Source organism: Fusarium musae, chromosome 2, assembly GCF_019915245.1.
Source record: "Fusarium musae strain F31 chromosome 2, whole genome shotgun sequence".
Classification (NCBI taxonomy): Eukaryota; Fungi; Ascomycota; class Sordariomycetes; order Hypocreales; family Nectriaceae; genus Fusarium; species Fusarium musae.
In genome coordinates, this window is record NC_058388.1 from 423,702 (window position 1) to 438,106 (window position 14,405).

The window sequence follows — 14,405 nt, forward strand, 5'->3', positions numbered from 1 at the left end:
AGCATCTTACAATTCCGTCACCACAGCGGTCTATGGGTAACTGCGTATGGGTAGCAGATGAAACAACTTTCTACATGCTCAATGCGCATGACCAAGACCTTTTCAATCGTTTCCAGTGCAGAACTCTACAATCTCTTAACGGGTCAGAGACAGTAGAGACACACAACAGGCACATGTTGGAGTTATCTTTTAAGGTGAGTACAAGCCCAAAGTAAACAAAAAAAAAATAACTTATAATTGCCTTGCAGAGTACATTTTTATTGCATGGCATGTTGGCCGTGACGGCTGTTCATGATCGTTACCTTGGGGTAACGCCAGCCCATCGTCGATCATTTTGTGAAACATACCACTGGTCTCAATGCACTTCATTGTTCAATAAGTCTCTGGGACAGCCTATCAAAGAAGAGCACAAGGATACTATCTGGGCCGCAGCAAGCACGCTTGGCATCCTTGCCTTCTCGTCTATCAATGCGTGCCCCGTGGAGGAAACTTGGCCTCTTGGACCGCCGGACTCTTCTGACCTTGAATGGTTACGACTTGCAGCTGGCAAGATGAGACTATGTCAACTATTGAACCCTTTGCGAGCATCAAGTGTCTTTAAGCCAATGGCTGACACTTTTGTGACAATGCATCAGTCCTTGCCCATCGAAGGCATTAATGGTGTATTAGTGGAGCTAAGGCAGCTGTGTATGCTTGAAGAGACATCTACGGCATGTACTAATCCTTATTTTAGGGTTGCACATGGCTTGTCTGAACTGCTAGCAATACCTGCTGGCCAAGCTACACTCGGCAAAGCTATGAAGGTTTCAACCAAGATACGGGGAGAATTTAAAACATTACTGGAAGGGAAAGATCCAATAGCTCTTACACTCTTATACCTATGGTACACTAGGGCACGTGAATGCAGGTGGTGGATAGATATTCGTGCCACGAATGAGATGCCTGCTATTCGCGCCTATTTACAGCGGTATTGTCAAAATTGGGGACATGTCCAAGAGCTTTTGTCTGGAGTAGATAAAGGGTCGCCATAGTCTTCTAGTTCGAGGAATGGGATTTAATTAGCTAGTTGGAACTTAAAGGCAAAGAGCGGCGTATTCCTTTGCGGTTGCGTGATCCCTAGAGGTAGTATCGGAAGTTCTTATTCTCAAAGTCCGTCTCGTCAGTTGCCTCCATCACCGCACCAGACATGGCATCTCGATCTGGTGACTCAGCATCAATGTGCACTCCCTGAGCCTTGTCGCGCCTCGAGTTCTCCCAGGCCAGATACTGCCTGAAAGCAAGAATAAGACCAATGAGGATACAGAAGATCACAAACAAGGCAGTAAAAGCCGTCTACAGAGTAAGTTAGCCTTGAAGTGGACTAGAGAGTGTGAGGATATGTTCCTACCTCGTATTTGGGTGCCTCGGTTGGAATGAAGAACTGTGGACCAGCAATGTTGCCTGCACAGTATCCAAGGAAGAAGACAGCGTTGACTGTTGACTTCTTGGTAAAGCCGGCCACGTTGCTCGAGATGAGGCTCAGCATCATGGGGAATACGTTGGCGCATGACGCGCACAGGATGAGCCCTATATATCGACCCGCATTGTTTGTGGATGGCAGCTGACGGACCAGAATGGTGCCCACCAGTGAAAGAGCCGAGGCACCTGCGGCAATAAGGCAACGAGACTTGCGGAATCTCTCGGCCAGCGAGGCGGAAAGGAGAACTATGATGACATTATAGGCAGCCAGAGGCATGCCGAGGAGGAGCGACTGTCGGGAGTCAAAGTTCAAGCCTCGGATGATTAGAGAGCTGAACTACAAGAGCGATTCGTGTTAGCAGGCTAAGCGTCAGCTGAGTGTATGACTTACATTGGCAATGACTCCATTACTTAGGGACACCGTAGTAATGACAAAGAACTGAAACCACGTCTTGGGGTCCAGCATCGCCTCGAATAGCTGTCCATTTGACCATTTGTTCGTCTTGAAACTCCTCTGAGCCACCTGAGGCCTCTGCGTCGCCCAGACTCTCTGAGCTGGGTTGAGAAATCTGGCTGTCGCTGGCGTGTCTGGAAGCCAGATGTATAGGACCACAGCCCAGCCAGCTGTTATTATGCCGAGAACGATAAATAACCACTAAGACGCCCGGTCAGTTTGTTGTGAGAAAACAAGTTCGACAAGAGTTAGGCTTACTCTCCATGGTGCGAGGGGCCCGCCAGTGATGAAGGTGCAGCCGTAAGCAATGAGACTACCGATAAGAGACCCCACGGCGTTACCGACGAACCAAAGGCTGTGGCGTCTGGCGTGCTCTGACGGTTTGTACCAGAGTCCTGTGATGAGTGTGAAGCCGGGGCTGATGGTGGCCTCGAACGCACCAAGGAGCACACGTAAGGAGCAGAGGGCTGCGAAGTTCTCGCCAGCAGCATGACATCCGAGAACCAGCGCCCATATCAAACTGAGTTACAATGATCAGCTTTGGTCGCTATGGCGGGGAGGGAATGCGAGCTAACATGGATGCTGCCAGGACCTTGGCAATCGGGAACTTCACGAGAAGTACGGAGACTGGGTATGTGGCGCCGAGGTATCCAAAGTAAAAAGCACTATTAAGCCAGGGGAACTCTTGACCAACCAATTTCTACAACGCAATTTGGTCAGTGGTCACATTCCAGAACTTGTCTCTGATTGACACCAACATACCGTATCCTGGATGATACCGAGGAGAGAGGCAGTGTTCAAACTGCTCTTGTCGAGATACTGCAGTATGTAGATGGCTATGAGGATAGGCATCAGGCTGTGCGGGTTTTGTGTCAGTGGATAGGAATTCCGTAGATTCGGTACTGAAGTGCACCGTTTAGGTACTTACTGAAGGTCAATTTTTCTGACCAGAGGCTGCTCCTCGACATTGGAAATGGGGAGATCATCGTCCTGTTCCATCACCGACATAGCCTTCTCATCAACAACCTCAGGTTTGGTGTCAGGAGGCGAAGCCATTTTGGGTCTGATACTAAGCTATTAAACGTGACGACTGGTACTCGGATGACTTTAAATATGCTTGCCGAAATATACTGGGGAGAAATGACTTTACAGATGGAGTTTTAGGATGCTTTATATCTATCCCTGCGAGATCGGATCCGAACCTACACTACGCTAGCTCAAGCATTTCCACCGATTCACACTAATAACAAGACGATAAACTAAACAGGCACTCGGTTATCAATTACCCCACCACCCTTATCGAAATCGACTAACTAACTGGGAGGGGGCTGGTTAGATTGGATAACCGTAGACGACGAAGCTGATAGCCGGTGTAATCGGAGACGACCGGTTAACCCAATATATCGCCAGTTGATCCACCTTTTAAGCCCAGTAACCCAGATTCCCCAGCGATGCTCGTCACGCCACCACTTCCTACCTACAACCCCTCCCCCTTCCTCGTCTGCGCTCTACGGCTGAAAGGACACTTCTGCTTTGCTTGGCAGGCGTCGTCGTCAACAATCGCACCTCCACCTTTCCCAGAAGACGAGAGACGACGACCCGGCACCACGATAACGATGCCCGATGGCTCGACACAGATGACTAGGGTGGGGAAACGACAAAGCAAAGGACGATCTAGACTAGGTGCGTTGAGCAAATGAGAGTCGTACCCCAGCGATCCTGAGATAACCTTGCCGAGATTGTCATGCTGACCATGCACGTTTATCATCACTTTAGGGTGTCTCACGTGTAGGGCAAAGCATGTCAAGTGTGATGAGCGCCTACCCATTTGCCGGCGGTGCGAGCGGCTGAATCTCAGCTGCAGTCCATATTGGACTCACGAGGCAGCCTCGTCTTCCAGGAGATCATCCTCAACGTCTTCTTCACCTCGGATGCCGCAGCCGAGAAGGCGCCCTGTAGCTCATGAGGATAGACCACCGGTCCAGGACTTCAATCTCCCGAGCAACAGCCAGGATCCACCAAGCTGGGCTGTCTTGGATGATCTATCTAGCGATACCATATCGTCTCAGTTCCAACGCGACGATGTGCAAAGCTCATCTCTCGCGACCAGTATGGCACAGGCCTCCGCATGGGCTCATTCCCCAGAATCATCAGCTCTAGAAACTACACCCTTTTCAGGCAATGGAGGAGCCATGGATTGCATCGTGACGCACTTATCACCAGGATTGCTGCCCCTTATTAACCACATTAGTTCATCCCAGACCGAAATTATGGGCCACGGCAGCCTCACTCTTGGCCATGAGGAATATAAGGCTCTGGGACACTATCAGAATGGATTCTGCTTGGTACATACCTCCAAGGCCGCGGCGTGGTCTTTCCCTGTGCTTCTGCTACAGAAAGTCTCTTACAGCGCCATCGCTTTGCGCTACGCAGTGGCTGTCGCGCTTCAGGACCTCGATGCGCGACGCCATACCGAGGGCCTTACTCTTAGTGGACAAGAGTCAGCGCTGGCGTTTTCGCACTTCGCTCGGGCATCGTCGGCATTCCGAGAAGCCATACGGCAACCAGTCAAGCCTGTCGACCACGTTGAGACCCTCGCTACACTCTACTTCCACTACGTCTACCTCACGCACCAACGCGCCGTTGATAAGGAAGAGCTGCATAAGCTCAGCCAGGCCGTCGTGCGCTATCTCCAACGTTCATCGATAGGGGACGTGTTGACCAGATCGGCGACGGAGTCAGTTGCGACAATGACCCCTTCCATGCGTAGCTTCCTGTGTCGCCTACTTCTATGGGTTTACAGAGAGGATGTCTATGCGATGGGGTATCGCTGCGCTGGTGAAGTCGCGCGATACATGTCGGGCCGTCCAAAACTTCTCCGACGACTATGCGTGGTCTCACGGCCAGTATTGCAGCTGAACTGGGGTACTTTGTATCCAACTGAGCAACGTCTGGACGACGTTTTCTCGGCTCAGCATCTGGATATGCTAGTTCGCATGATCCAACTTCAGTTCCAGATTACAGAGTTCGGGTGGTCAACAATGGACTCAGTCATGTCAGATGAATCTTCAGGCACACAAAGACCAGAAGTGCGAAACGCGCAGATAGAGGAAAAGCTAAATCTTATAGAGACGGTAAGCTATCACTCAGGACCTGAGCATGTTAACATGTGCTGATGCTACCTTATCTCAGGAATTTTCTGCTACGTTCCAGATGATCACGATGCCTGATGATAACCATGTAGCCTCGGCATGCGATCTTGTTGAAAGCGCTGCCGTATTCGTGACCATCTACTACGCGTGGAAAATGATCTATTACCGATGCGCAGGCATGCCCGAAGATAGGATCCAAGACGTCTTAGCCATGCTTATGCAGGCGGCCCAGCATACCATACGTAAGGTCCATCTTAAAGACCTGCGAAGGGCACTTCTGGCGGCTGTGATTGAGACCAAGAATCCGATTCACAAGGACTGGATCATGAGCAAGCTCGGGCCGCGATGGAGATCGGTGCTCGAACATGCACTAGATAGGCACTCTCGGTTGGGGCAGCACATCAGTATCTGGACACTCTATGAGCTGGCCTCGGATACCAGCGGCATTTGGTGAGATTGCGGCTCTCATATCCCAAGTTAAGGGAATTGGACCCTAAATCGAAGAGGCCTGAGACTGGCATCTCTGGTATCTGGGTGAGCGGGTCTCCAAGGCCCACATAGTGCCTTTTTAGACGACGAAGCTAATGACGGTGGATCCTTTAGACGATGATGCCGTCTAGTCTGTCACCGAGGTCGGGCGCGATAACAAGGCCATCATGTCTCCTCCGGATGTTGGAGACAGACTTAAACGGATGATGGTGTTGTTGTTCATATCTAAGCCTGTCTCCTGCTTGAGCAGACCACCGAGCAGCCACTCAACGTCGCATCATTCCCTCGATTATACCAATAGGTCTCACAAGATGGCTACCATTACCAGTGTTACGCAGACCGCCAATCCTGACACGGAGAGGCAGGTTATCGGTGCGGTTAATGGCGAAAGCTCCTTTGACGCAATAGTCAGTGCCGTGGATCAGGAGCTGAATGCTCTGCGAAAGATCAACAGTGCGGTATGACTGTCCTCGTCACTTGCATCATGCACCAACTGACCCATGCTACAGATACACGACAACCCTGAGCTATGCTTCAAAGAGTTTAAAGCTCACGATAACATCACAGCTCTCTTGGAGTCCCTTGGCTTCGCCGTAGAGAGGCACGCATATAGCCTTGACACATCCTTCGTTGCAGAGTACGGCCAGGGTGGTCGCCTGGTGACCATCTGCTCTGAGTATGATGCCCTCGAGGGCGTAGGCCATGCTTGCGGACATAATCTCATTGCCACCGCCTCTATAGCTTCTTTTCTAGGCATCGCTGCTGCCCTTAAACAATCTGGCGCACCAGGTCGAGTACGTATCCTCGGCTGTCCTGCTGAGGAGGGCGGTGGAGGCAAGATCAAGCTCATTCAAGCCGGCGCGTTTAAGGATGTCGATGCTGCGCTCATGGTTCACGCGAGCACGCCCTTGGACATTCCTCAACCTGATGGCGCAGCGGCCGTCGGTGGCAGGTCAGTGGCCATCTTCAGGGGTATCTTCACTGGCGAGCCGGCACACGCTGGTGTAGTCCCTTGGAATGGCATCAACGCACTGGATGCCGCGTCGTTGACTTATAGCGCGATCAGCATGCTGCGCCAACAGATTAGACCTACAGACCGCCTCAATCTTTACATCAAAGAGGGAGGACAGATGACCAACATCATCACGGCGAGAAGCGTGGTGGAGGTTGGTGTGCGGACCCTTACTCTGAGGGAGAATGAGAAGCTTCAAGAGCGGGTGCGAAACTGCTTCAAGGGAGCTGCCCTTGCCACTGGGTGCAAGATTGAGTTTGAGTCAGTGTATGTATACTCCCAGCCTGATGTATGTACTCGACCACAATGCTGACGATAGACCCCTCGGACAGAATGGACACCTATGCCGACCTCCACTCCAACGAGCCCCTCTGCAACGAGTTCACCGACATCATGTCACGGCACTTTGACAGCCACTTCCACGGCGACATGCGCGATCCACATATCTCGGGCGGCGGCTCGGACTTTGGAAATGTGAGCTATGAGTGTCCATCACTGCACCCTCTGTTTATCATCCCAACCCTGCCGACCGATAACGTACATGCTCCTGGGTTTACAAGGGCGGCTGGTGAGCCTGCGGCGTTCGATGCAGCTATCAAAGCAGCAAAGGGGATTGCACTATTAGGGGTAAAGGTGTTAGCAGATGAAGAGTTTGCAAAAAGGATGAGGGAGGCTTTTGAAGAGGACATGACGAAATATAAATAATTAGACATTCTAATGCAAGTGTATTAACAAGTCTATGCCCAAGGCGAAAAAAGAGAAAACTTGCTTAGGTTGAACAGCCCATAAGACGCAATAGAGAGTGAGGTACCAGTGTTGTTTGATGTTTGCGCTTTGCAGTACCCTCTACCCATTAGCAGAATGAATCTTTGGGAGTACAGTATTTTGGCTTGACCGTCCCTGCGAAATGTGACAAAGTCTGCATTATTCGAACGGTATTCTCATGGAATCCATCCGTTCAATCATACAGAACTGAGAAAGGCATGATATTGGCCAAGATTCGCGGCTGAGGCAGTTGGTGCTGACACTATCTCAAAGCCTACAGGGGACACTTGGGATGAAAACCCCACGTTTCGCATCTTGGCGCCCGCTACTGGATGTCACCCAACCTAGCCAGGGGGTTTCAAGTTTCAGGTGTAGGAGAAGTCATTTGGAAGCTGAAATTATATTGTATCTTACTGTGTAGGCGGCATTGATGACGAGTCGTGCGTGATCTTTTATTATCAGTCCATACGGAGTATTGGGGGGCTTCTTGAAGATAACCTGTCATTACCACCAGGTAGCTCAAAGCTGCTCCGACTCTCATGGTTCAGTAGGCCTATGAATCAAGGTTGCTTTGATAACAATCGTTTTCCCAACTGTCTGTAAATTTTCCGGTTGTTTATTGTACCAAGACATCGGCACATCAGCCGTGCTTGGCGATGCGAAACCTGCATCTTGCCGCCAGAAACCTTGCCCAGGACTATCCTAGTAGCCTACAACGGAACGACCTGAAGTTTATATCCGTAGTTTGTCATTGACTTCGGCATCGTGTAGCTGCCAAAAAGCCCCGAGCTTCCGTCTGTACGCCGCAGTAGTCACTATCTTGCTGTCTAACGATACTGACTCAACGCTTTGTAGTTATGTCCCCTTTTCCCTGCATACATCGTCTTGCCATCAACTGCAGTGTCGTGATGCGAGAGTCAGCAGTGATATCCGCATCACTGCAGTAGCCCCCAAAACCCTAGCTCTAGATTAATCATCCCAGCTGTTCAATCGAACCCCGAAACTTCTCGCAAATTGACCTCAAGCGCCCGGCAATTTGTTTGCCAAGCCGCGGTTTCAGCCAGACCCACGTCTGCCATGCTGTTGGATATTGGAATCTCAACGGTTTTTACGTCGTAGTGATCGTGGATATAATGCTACTCTGCAGAGTCAGTTTATGTACGGAGTATTCCAGACAAATGCGTCGCGGGTCCACCGAATTGTCTCACTTAAAGTATTGTTAGTCTACCAGATCGGATCAATGTAACCATTTCCTTGATCCAGTCAGTGCATCCAAATGCTAAGTCTCAGGGTAAAGTTATGCCATGGAACTCGGCATTCAATTAGAGTGCAGGTGTGGCGGCTTGGATACAGTTTTTTGCTGGTCTCGTTCATCCTCGTTCACCCTCTCGCTTACATCACGCTAAGCTATATACCGTATCGTAATAAAACATTAAACCATCCACAATCGCCTTGCGCTCCAATAAGAGCACATTTTCTAGAAGCCTACCATTCGGAGCCGCAATCATCGGGCAACGGCCTTCCCTCCGCAGAAGCCGGCTATCGAGGCCTGACAGGGATGCACACGCTTAGTTTGATTGGCATCCCGCCAAAACTGTCAAGTCTGAAACACAGTAGCGCAAACTATCACGGTAAACCGGCATCAATAACACGATCTTGATATTAGACGGATCGTTGAATGAAACCATCACGCCTGTGCCTTTCGATTTCCCCCCTCTTGTGTCTGTGAGTCCAGACCGATCCTGGAGATATGGCAGTTGGGAAATACAGGGGTTCGGCATTGGAAACAGCTAGGGATCGATGCACTTAGTAAAATCCTCGTCAGCATCGTGAACCTAGTCAGCTCATCCGCAAGGAAATTACTTGGTGGTGTTCTGGAATGTTGGGTCGTATATAAGACTAGAGCTGCTCTAACCACCAACGAACATCTAATCTCATCAACACATTCTTTTTTCCAACCTTTTATTTCTTCATTCATTCATTCAACATAAACGTCATTCGACATTACATTACATTCATTCATTTCTAACATCAACGCAAACATGTTCGGAAGCTTTTCTACTTACTTCGTCACCCTCTTGGCCGCAGCCTCGACGGTTGCCAACGCCGCTGCTACTTCCAAGAACCCTACCTTCACTGGTCTCGGCACCCGATACGGAGACAGCGATGGCTGCACTGAGGAGAACTGCTGGCAGAAGGGTGCCTGCAGCTTTGTCGGCTACGACCTGCCTGCTGGTATTGACGGATCTACCTGTGTCTCTGAGGATATCTGGCAGGATGGCGCCAACTGCGGTGGATGCATTCAGGTTTCCTACAAGGGCAAGTCCCTCAAGATCATGGTAAGTCCAAGTGCACGACGTTATAGAAATACAAGGGTATCTAACTGGCTTAGGTCACCAACAAGACTGGCGGCGACAAGAACCATCTCGACATGACCCCCGCCACCTGGAAGAAGCTCACCAACGGCATGACCGGCGGTGGTGTCGACGGCATCAAGTGGAAGTGGATTGCCTGCCCTCTCAAGTCCCCTCTCCAGGTCCACATGCACGGTGGCGCCTCCAAGTACTGGTTCGCCGCTACCATCGAGAACATCACCCACCGCGTCAAGGCCGTCGAGGTCAGCAGCGACAACGGCAAGACCTGGAAGAAGACCCAGCTCACCGACCCCAACATGTGGATCCTCAAGGGTACGCTGCCCAACGACACTGCCTGGGTCCGCGTCACCAGCGTCAACAACAAGAAGGTCGTTGTCAAGAACGTTGCTCTCAAGTCTGGTGTCGTCACCAAGGCCAAATCCAACTTTTAAAGCAGTTGAGGAGCATGATGGAGTGGTGGGGGCAGGGCTAGAGGCTCTGGGGCTGTTTTATTTCTTGTGTGTGTTGATAGTGTCAAGCTGGCCTTTATGGTTCATATGAAAAAAGTTTCTTGTATATATATTCTGCTGGGATGGACGCTAGAGGTATCTCTCGGCCCAATAATATGAACCATATCTAATCACTGGCCTCTCTGATGACTGTCACTATAACGAATCGACAACTCCATGACCCTCGCATTGACAAGTGGATTGCTACTCAAAGAACTTAACAATCATTGATTACTTTCCCGGGTATACTCGTGATATGTTGCCTTCCTCCATCCTTGTCCTGTCATCAGTCCCATGTTCACCATGTCATCTCATTCTTCTAACGAGCCTCAATCTCAGTGGCACGAGGTCCCTTGGAATCCAACTCAGTCATCATAACACCTCTCTCCTTCATATCAGCCCTAGCAACCTCGCCAACATCAACCGCATCACCATCGAAGTACTTGGCGATTTCTTCCATAGGTGTGTAGCGGGTCTCGATGAGGAAGAAGTAGATGACATACACCTCAAAGCCGAGGAACACGCAGTAGATGGTATAGTACTTCCAGCCCATAGCTTCAAGAGCAATACCGTTGATGTATTGGTTGAAGAAGAGCGCAGCGGTGACGCAGAAGTTGAGCCATGTGAAACCCTTGGCACGAAGACCATAGGGTAGAATCTCAGTGGTGTAGTTGGCCATGAGACCAGACCTGCATACTGTTAGCTCTAAAGGCGGGGTACGTTAGAGAGGGGTACTCACTTGATGTCGTAGAAAAGGCCATAGATAAAGGTCAGCGCCACAAAAGCATATCCGAGAGCCTTGTTGGGATCGATGTCATATCGAGCTGAGACAATGGTCCAGAATGTGAAGATGACGCAAGTTCCGATGGTCGAGGTGAGATAAATAGGTCGACGACCGAAAATATCAATGAAGAACGCAAAAGCCGTGTTGATGATCAGACCCTGTGTCTTCATACCCGCATTAATGCCAAGCTGAGTCTCAGCCTTGGTGATACCGACAGCATCCATGATACCCTTAAGATAGTAAGAGATCAAACCGTTGCCACTCCACTGACTGAAGAAACCAAGGGCAGTGATGAGGCCAATTCTCTTGCGGTTACCAGGAGTCTTGAGGAAGTCGACCCAGGCTGTCTGTCCGACCTCTTTGTCAAGTGCAATGGCGGCTTTGATCTCACTGAACTCCAGCTGGACAAACTCATCCTCGGGGTCATCCTCTGCGTGGTAGTGGGTGAGAACCCTGAGGGCTTCGTCGTGCTTGTCCTTGCTGAGAAGCCAACGAGGACTCTCGGGCATCCAGAAGATTCCGATGAGGATGATGACACTGCAGATGGATTGAAGAAGACTAGGAAGTCTCCAGGACCAGTTGCTCTGAGAAAATGTCAGCCAGATCACTTTTCTTATGTGAAAATGGCATACCTTAATCTGAAGGGTACCATAGGTGACCCAACTAGAAATGAAAGCACCGGAGTGGTACGAGGCACCACTCAGCGTCACGAGAATAGCACGATCCTGAGGATGCGCAATCTCAGCGATGAGAAGAGGCGCCGATCCAAGAACAATGCAATCACCGAAACCCAGGATGATACGCGCAGCAACAAACATTCCAAAGTTTTGAGCTCCAGCCTGAAGACCAACGGCGAGTAGCATAAGAATACAACCAATCTGCACACCGACCTTACGGCCAGCCCAATCCACCAAATAAGGCACAACAAAAAGACCAATAAGCGAGCCAAGACTCATAGAGGCGTTGAACAGACCAAGGATGGAACCACGTGGATGGTTGAAGTACTCTTGCCAGTACGAGAGGGTCTGAAGACCGTTCATCATAGAACCTAATCATGTTAGCAAACTGTGTAAGCGAGCCAAGTGCAGTGAAGCTTACCATCGAAACCATTGGCAGTGTTGGTGAGAATGAGAATAACAATGTAAAAGTACAAAACCCGCATGTTAGACCTCTTCCACCAAGGCACGCGAGCGAATTCCTTGCCAGCAAAGAAGAAATGTCCCTTTGCTGGCTTATCAGGAATGACCTTTTGGGTCCGCTGAGGAGGAGTGAGAAGACCCATGATGCCTGTAGCTTCTCAGTGAGTGAAGATCTGGGAAGGGATCAACACTGGGGAGATGCAGTAACTTTATATCACTGACTCAGAGACACTACTTAGCCAGACGATCAGAGACCTTGACACCAACAGACTGTTCCAGGGATCCTCCACGCTCAGCGATTGGCTCGGCCTACCCCAAATTGAAGCTTCTTTCCCCGCATGTCTTTATCCGAGCTACGAGGAACGAAAATCATCCCCATGGGGAATTTGCATGTCCAATTGGCGAAAAGCGGTTAATTATTGTGATAGACACGCGCGGGCGTAGAGGTCAATTAGCCTGTTGGGGTTGAGCGGTTAAATGTTAGGCTGAAAGCTTAATCAAGGACCAACAGTAAGTAGAGTCATGTGTTAGAGAGTCATGTGTTAGAGAGTCATGCATTTCACACCAATAGGCTGGAACCGGATATACAACACTGGGAGCGTAGCCGAGCCGAATTCAATCTTAATTGACTTAGCGTTGGGAGCTGTTATCTACTCTACCTGCAGATCGACGACTTCAACCGTGACACTCTTTTGCGCCAAGGCAAACACACCGATAACGGGACCTACAAAGTCTGGTCCAGTCATGTCAAGGGTATCAAGCGTCGCAATATGCTCCCAATCTGTACCGGTTGAGTAAAATACCTGATATTCCTGTTCAGTGTACTCAAAGCGGAATTGGATGGTGTCAACATCCCTGTCCAGTGCGCGCTGTTCCGTCCTTTTAAGATCCTTGGCATTATTGACGAATTCGTAAACTACCGCTCTTTCAGCCGTGTCATAAAAGACCCGCAAGTACCGGTGTTCATCTTTGTAAACTGCCAGCCCAGTCTTGACCTTTGACGATGCGTTGGTCTTGAATGTTGCGCTGCTTTGACCTGCGTGTAGACGCTGTCTCTTACCCACAAAACTAGGTGATTCCTGTGGATGCGACAGATCGACGGGCGATGATGTTACACTGATCGTGCTGTCAATCTTGTAGTTCTGCAAAACTGGGTCTCGGATGTACAGGAAATCCACGCCCTGCACTGCTGTCAATCCCTGCTCTGTGGGTGCACTAGCGAGTCGGGATGTGTTGATTTCAGCCTCGACAGATTCAATGCGGAGCCAATCATCGGTCCATTTTGCGGGTGTGAGATGGGACTCTCGTCCCATGTTGTATCGTCCGTCTTTATCTCTGCGGACTCCGAGGAGGACTCCCCACCATTGACCGTTGTCATCTTCAAACACGTCGCAGTGGCCTGTATGGCGAATGTACATGTCTTTGCTTGCCGGGACTAAGATTGGGTTCTCGGGACATGGCTCGTAGGGACCCCAGACATCGCGGGATCGGGCCATGGTGATCATATGGTCTTCATGAGTTCCTCCCTCGGAAATCATGAGGCAGTACCAACCATTTCGCTTGTAGATATGCGGCCCTTCGGGGTAGACTCCGCCAGTGCCCTCCCAGATGATCTTTTCCTCGGACAGCTTCTTGCCCGTCGTGATATTAATCTCGAATTGGGCGATTCTGGTGTATGGACCAGGCGACTTGGAGCCTTGGATATACGTCTTTCCATCATCGTCGAATAAGATGCTGGGATCAATTCCATCAAAGTCATACCAGATCAAGTCGTTCCAGTGACCTGACCAGATATCCTTCGTGGTAGCAATAAAGTTCTGCAGCGCATACCGAGTATTCTCGGTCGCTCTCACAACATTCGTGCAAACAACGTAGAAAGTACCATTGTTATAGCGAATTGTTGGCGCAAAAAGGCCACCAGTCGCAAGCATCACTTCTCCAACATCAGGCATACGGTTGACTTCAGTATCAGATTGTTTCAGGATAACCTGTCCCGGCCTACTAATGACATTTCCTATATCGCCGTCAATGAACCGTACACACAATAAGACATGGGTCACCTACCGATTTGCTTCCACGACACAAGATCCTTGGAGGCGTAAACGGGAATACCAGGGAACATGTGAAAAGTGGAGTTGACGAGAAAGTACCACTCGCCAACCTTGACGATGGACGGATCGGGCGAGAAGCCAGGGATGATGGGGTTGGAGGGCGACATTGTGGCTGCAGTATCAGTGTCTGGCTTGTTTTGTTGCAGGCTTGACCTTTTCGAGATGGCAGTTGGCATCG

General features: G+C 50.1%; 6 protein-coding genes across 6 annotated transcripts; 3 read left to right on the top strand and 3 right to left on the bottom strand.

Annotated features, from left to right (window-relative positions):
- Nucleotides 1–1,116: 1,116 nt before the first annotated feature.
- J7337_002097 (uncharacterized protein) lies at nucleotides 1,117–2,968 on the bottom strand (the record flags this gene model as incomplete). Its single annotated transcript, XM_044819830.1, has 7 exons — nucleotides 1,117–1,332; nucleotides 1,388–1,795; nucleotides 1,850–2,113; nucleotides 2,171–2,432; nucleotides 2,488–2,612; nucleotides 2,675–2,768; nucleotides 2,841–2,968. 7 exons carry the CDS (start codon nucleotides 2,966–2,968, stop codon nucleotides 1,117–1,119), a joined length of 1,497 nt encoding a protein of 498 aa, XP_044684130.1.
- A 1,214-nt stretch (nucleotides 2,969–4,182) lies between these two features.
- Nucleotides 4,183–5,518, top strand: J7337_002098 (uncharacterized protein; the record flags this gene model as incomplete). Its single annotated transcript, XM_044819831.1, has 2 exons — nucleotides 4,183–5,046; nucleotides 5,105–5,518. The coding sequence occupies 2 exons, from the start codon at nucleotides 4,183–4,185 to the stop codon at nucleotides 5,516–5,518; spliced, it is 1,278 nt and encodes a 425-aa protein (XP_044684131.1).
- Nucleotides 5,519–5,864: 346 nt separating this feature from the next.
- On the top strand, nucleotides 5,865–7,270 carry J7337_002099 (uncharacterized protein; the record flags this gene model as incomplete). The annotated part of the gene is made up of 3 exons (XM_044819832.1): nucleotides 5,865–6,011; nucleotides 6,063–6,832; nucleotides 6,898–7,270. 3 exons carry the CDS (start codon nucleotides 5,865–5,867, stop codon nucleotides 7,268–7,270), a joined length of 1,290 nt encoding a protein of 429 aa, XP_044684132.1.
- A 2,102-nt stretch (nucleotides 7,271–9,372) lies between these two features.
- On the top strand, nucleotides 9,373–10,136 carry J7337_002100 (uncharacterized protein; the record flags this gene model as incomplete). The annotated part of the gene is made up of 2 exons (XM_044819833.1): nucleotides 9,373–9,669; nucleotides 9,723–10,136. 2 exons carry the CDS (start codon nucleotides 9,373–9,375, stop codon nucleotides 10,134–10,136), a joined length of 711 nt encoding a protein of 236 aa, XP_044684133.1.
- Nucleotides 10,137–10,512: 376 nt separating this feature from the next.
- Nucleotides 10,513–12,259, bottom strand: J7337_002101 (uncharacterized protein; the record flags this gene model as incomplete). Its single annotated transcript, XM_044819834.1, has 4 exons — nucleotides 10,513–10,882; nucleotides 10,933–11,561; nucleotides 11,610–12,025; nucleotides 12,076–12,259. 4 exons carry the CDS (start codon nucleotides 12,257–12,259, stop codon nucleotides 10,513–10,515), a joined length of 1,599 nt encoding a protein of 532 aa, XP_044684134.1.
- Nucleotides 12,260–12,766: 507 nt separating this feature from the next.
- Nucleotides 12,767–14,334, bottom strand: J7337_002102 (uncharacterized protein; the record flags this gene model as incomplete). Its single annotated transcript, XM_044819835.1, has 2 exons — nucleotides 12,767–14,130; nucleotides 14,181–14,334. 2 exons carry the CDS (start codon nucleotides 14,332–14,334, stop codon nucleotides 12,767–12,769), a joined length of 1,518 nt encoding a protein of 505 aa, XP_044684135.1.
- Between the last annotated feature and the right edge of the window lie 71 nt (nucleotides 14,335–14,405).